The 5206-nt window shown below is 44.0% G+C and overlaps 1 protein-coding gene across 2 annotated transcripts in view; it reads right to left on the bottom strand.

The window, feature by feature from the left end:
- METTL9 (methyltransferase like 9) overlaps positions 1–3447 on the bottom strand; it is a 68723-nt gene extending 65276 nt beyond the window's left edge. For both annotated transcript variants that reach the window (XM_006753621.2, XM_006753620.2), the window contains exon 1: positions 3388–3447. In XM_006753621.2, the coding sequence (XP_006753684.1) occupies positions 3388–3432 (45 nt within the window). In that variant the 5' untranslated portion in view covers positions 3433–3447. The remainder of the gene's footprint in view (positions 1–3387) is intronic.
- Positions 3448–5206: the final 1759 nt, after the last annotated feature.

The following is a 5206-nucleotide window of genomic DNA, read 5'->3' on the forward strand; positions in this document are numbered from 1 at the left end:
CTCCTTTCCGAAGGCGGTGGCTGAAGCCTCCAGGCCCTTCGGGGGTGGTGGCGCAGGATTCCTGGCCTTCCCTCCCCGTAATGGTTGTCTCTGGGCCGGAATTTCACCTGGGTGTGCACATTGGCCAGGGCTGAGGGGCGTCGCACCTCCCCGACGCTCAGACCAAGGCCTTGGCGACCGGCACCGCCAGGTCTTCGCTGTTCCTGGCCCAGCTGCGTGGCTTCCTATTCACATTCAGAACCGACGACGAGCTAGGCCCGCACCCAAAGGCGTCCACCCGTTGCCAGGACTGCAAATCAGACAGGAATTTGGGGAGAAAGGATACCACCTCGCCCATACCCTGAGCCAGGCTGGTTGCTACTGGTTGCCAGGAGGCATCAATGAAAGCTCTGGCTCTATTGAAGCTCCTGCAGCTGGGGCACCTGCAAGCCGGGTTTGGGCGTATTGATGACCCTGTCCAAGAATGAAGACCCGCCCGTAGCAGCACAATTTACAATATTACAACAGCTAAGATCTGGAAACAGCCTAAGTGCCCATCAGCAGATGAGTGGATTAAAAAACTGTGGTATATTTACTCAATGGAATACTACACTGCTGTAAAAAAAGAAGGAACTCTTACATTTGCAACAGCATGGATGGACCTGGAGAGCATTATGCTAAGTGAAATAAGCCAGTCAGAGAGATAAATATCACATGACCTCACTCATATGTGGGATATAATGAACAACATAAATTGGTGAACAAAAACATCCAGAGGAAAAAAATATTTTAGAATATAATAGAAGTAACCCTCTTATTTGCAGATTTTTAATATTTCCTACAACTTGTGATATTATGTTAGTATAGTTTTGGTAGTAATAATATTTAAAATCTTTTCTTGAAATATTAATGTTTATTGCATATAACATATTTTAAGTCGTTTTTCTTGAAATATTAACGTGTATTGCATGTAACTATTTCAAATCATTTTTCTTGAAATATTAATGTTTATTGCATGTAAATGGTTATTTTACACATACACTCTGGTAATAGATTTATTATGTATATTGTAAAAAGTCAAATGAAATAAAGAAAAAAAAGAAAGCCATTGGAGGGCTTAAATACAGGGAAAAAAGAAATATAAAAAAGACAAAATAAATGAACAAACAAAACAGAAACTAACTCATAGATACAGAGAACAAATTGTTGGCAGCCAGATGAAAGGGATGGGGAGCTGGGGGAAAACAGTGAAAGGAGTAAGTCAAATTAGCAGTTATAAAATAGGGATATAAAGTACAGCATAGAGGATATAGTCAGTAATATTGTCATAATGTTATTACAATATTGAATTATCAGGGGATCAATCACTTTATCCTATATAATAAAAGGGTAATATGCAAACTGACCCTAACAGCAGAATGACTGGGAATGACTAGTCACTATGACACACACTGACCACCAGGGGGCAGACGCTCAATGCAAGAGCTGCCCCCTGGTGGTCAATGCACTCCCACAGGGGGAGCTCTGCTCAGCCACAAGTGGTGATGGTGGGAGCCTCTCCCAACTCCTCAGCAGCGCTAAGGATGTCCGACTGCAGCTTAGGCCTGCTCCCCGCTGGCAAGTGGACATCCCCCAAGGGCTGCCGGGCTGCCAGAGGGATGTCTGACTGACAGCTTGGGCCCAATCCCCCAGGGAGCAGACCTAAGCCAGCAGGTGGACATCCTCCGAGGAGTCCCAGACTGCAAAAGGGCATAGGCTGGGCTGAGGGACACCCCCTCCCCCCCACCGAGTGCACAAATTTTTGTGCACTGGGCCTCTAGTAAGTTAGATAAATGTCTATGCTGTATATCTAAAACTACTAATATTGAATGTCAACTAATTGAAAAAATGTCATTTTAATTTTAAAAAGTCAAACATGTTTAACAAGTTAAAAAAATCACTGCAAGGTACACTTTAAAATGTACAGGAATAGAATGTGAATTGTGTCTCAATAAAAGGAGAAATGCAGTAATAGAAAAAAAAATAAGAAAAGAACAAAGACCCCAAGTGAGAGTCCCGGGCTGCAACCAACAGCCGGAAGATGGCACAACTCTCACGGGGCACTGAGCTCTGGGAGCACACTAGCCGGATGTTTCTTTGGTCATTTATAGCTCCTGGAGGCCTAGCAACGTTTCAAAACTGAAGGGTTGCACTGTGTTCCTGTGTCTGAAGTTCCTGCTGCAACTAAGTTCAACCAAGCTGCAACTGAGGGGTAACGCAGTTCACAGGTTCCCTAACTTCCTAGATTTGTTTGGGAAATGCGGGTAATTTAACCGCACTGGAAATAATGTACATACATGTTATCTTTGTTCAAAAGAAATCAGCCCGTTAACTCCAGTGTTGCACTTCAAAGGCTGTTATTTAGGAAACGAAGTTGTTCTTTACCCACAAACATTTTTATTAGCTTCTAAGAATCTCAGGTTGGCACCTTTCCCCAACAGGCATCTTGTTGCCAAACGTGACATAGACTATATCGACAACAACAAAGAAGAGTGGGGCAGGACCGGGAAGGAGCTTCATGTTATCTCTTTCCAGTGTACTCCCTGAGTGCTTCCTGCCAAAACCCCGGGACCTGCGTCTTACTAAATCTAGTTCAGACCTCTAGTGGTCCTGGCCCAAATCATCAAAAGGGAACTATAGTGGCCCTAGCCAGTTTGGCTCAGTGGATAGAGCATTGGCCTGCAGACTGAAGGGTCCCAGTTTCGATTCTGGTCAAGGGCACATGCCCAGGTTGCAGGCTTGATCCCCAGTAGGGAGAATGCAGGAGGCAGCTGATCTATGATTCTCTCTCATCACTGATGTTTCAATCTCTCCCTCTCCCTTTCTCTCTCTTTGAAATCAATAACAATTTTCAAAAGGAACTATAGTAGGAAGTCCAAATAACTCAGTTTATTTACCACGTCACCTCTCCCTCCTGTCTCCTGGGATTAATGTCAGATACAGCAACTTTGTGCCCCAAGCAAAATAAAAACCTTTAAAGGAGGTGGATTGGGGAGGTGGGCGAAAGTAGCAAGAGTATATAAAATTACATATTTCACTTCTGAAAACAAAGGAGACAAATAGGCTTGTCCCTCATCTATAAGCCTGATGAACGGCAGCTCAGAGACTGCAAAATGTGTCCCATGAACAAGAACAACTAGATGGCTGCTGTGGTCTGAAGGACTGGAGGTCAGCTGACTGCCACAGCCCAGCATCTCAAAAGAAGCAGATTTTCACTTCATACCTGAGTGGCGGGTCTGGAAAATTACTCGCTCACCCAGTACAATGCTCTATAACACTCACAAAACACTCAAGCACATGTTACGCACACTTAGCAAGCGCAGGGAGAAACCAAGCACAGTGATCAAATGAGCAAATTCAATGGCAGACCTTTGCATAGCACTTGGCATCCCAGCCCGTGGTCCTTTGCTCCATCTGAGAAGTCTCGCTCGCTCCCCTCAGAGAGCCTCCTGGATTACAAATGAAGAGGAAGGGGGAACAGCAAGAGTAACTATGCTAAGCAGAAGTTGAGATTGCCCTCCGGAACTGCCCCCTTCCTTCATCTGCCAGAACTAGACTGTCACTACTGCATATTAAAGCCTAATCTCCAGCATGGAGAGGGGAAGAGGCACAGATAACACACAAAAACAAATATGAACCAATATCCTTTCAAATATGGCATCGAAATGCAGGCAGTGATAAGTGCCACCCTCTGTGCTGAACTCTGCCCAGCTTGGGTCACAGCACTGCACAGGCCCCAAATCTTAACTGGATCACTTTCCCACCTAGAGTTCTAGGCGAGGGGCTTTTTGTTGTACTTGTTCCTACCAGCTACAAATTATGGCATTTTCATGTTTTCTTTTCAAACACAAAGTAAAGTGTAAAGAGAACCCATAGGGAGAGAGACCTGGATCTCTAGAAGGCAAAAATCGTGCCAGTCACTGTTGGTCATTGGCATCTCCCTGAAGAATTAACAATCTAAAAAGAACTCAAAGGCTGAAATGGCCCCGATGAGGTTGAAATGGCCTATATGAGGCTGAGACGGCCTATGTGAGGCTGAAACGGCCCCGGTGAGGCTGGGACGGCCCCGGTGAGGCTGGGACGGCCTGGTGAGGTTGAAACGGCCCCCAGTCAGGTTGAGATGGCCCCAGTCAGGTTGAAACGGGCCCAGTGAGGCTGAAACGGGCCCGGTGAGGTTGAATCGGCCCCAGTGAGGTTGAGACGGCCCCTGTAAGGTTGAGATGGTCCTGGTGAGGTCGAGACACAAGCTGGGGGAATGTCAAGAGGGGAAGGGGGGGAGGAGACATGTGTAATACTCTTTGTAATACTTTAAGAAATAAAAATAAATAAAATAAATAAAAACCATGATAATATTATGAAGACTAAAAAAAAAGAACTCAATAATCACATGTTTTCATGGACTTAGATTGTTTATGCTTCTTAACAATGTTGTAGAGGATCAGAGAAAGGAACAAGTTTTCCTCAATATATTCAATAGATGTGTCCAACGATGACTACCTGTAAAAAATAAAATCAGTAAATGTGTTCAGCAATTTTTTAAATTAGTAAATGTAGAGGATTCTTATCTAGACTTGATTGATGTAATTTTAATCACATACAATTACATCACCATAGCCTCTGATTGATAAATTCTAAGCTAAAGTGAAAGTGGAAACTAGTTTTTTAAAAATGGCAACATAAAGTAACAGAATTGAACCAGCAGTTGGAAGACCTATAGTAGCAACAATGTATCTGTTGGCGATCCCCCAATGCTATTCATTAGCTTAGTGGTTTATCCTCTGAGCTGGTGAGCAGAGTTTGATTCCTGAGTCTGCCTGGGTTTGATTCCTGACTCCAAGCTTCTTGGTTATGCAATTTGTGGCAAACTTGGCCTCTAGGTCTGTCTCCTCATCCGTAAATTAGGAATAATAATCATGGAGATGTGGTGAGGATTAAATAATATATTCTGAATATAGAGGGCTCAGTGTAGTGCCTCAGCACAGGATGAGCTCTCAGAAAATGTTAATTTGCCATGATTGTGAGCTGCTTACTTTACAATATGTCTGTGAGACTCAGATGGTGTGAAAGCTTCATACATAAACTGTGAAAACATCAGCCAAGGTTGTCACAATAGTCCTGCTGTGACTGTGGTCTCTGCAGAGCTTCTTTTCCATAAAACATTCCCTTAGAGCCCCTAATGGCAACCCTT

The sequence above is a fragment of the Myotis davidii genome, unplaced genomic scaffold (assembly GCF_000327345.1).
Source record: "Myotis davidii unplaced genomic scaffold, ASM32734v1 scaffold150, whole genome shotgun sequence".
Classification (NCBI taxonomy): domain Eukaryota; kingdom Metazoa; phylum Chordata; class Mammalia; order Chiroptera; family Vespertilionidae; genus Myotis; species Myotis davidii.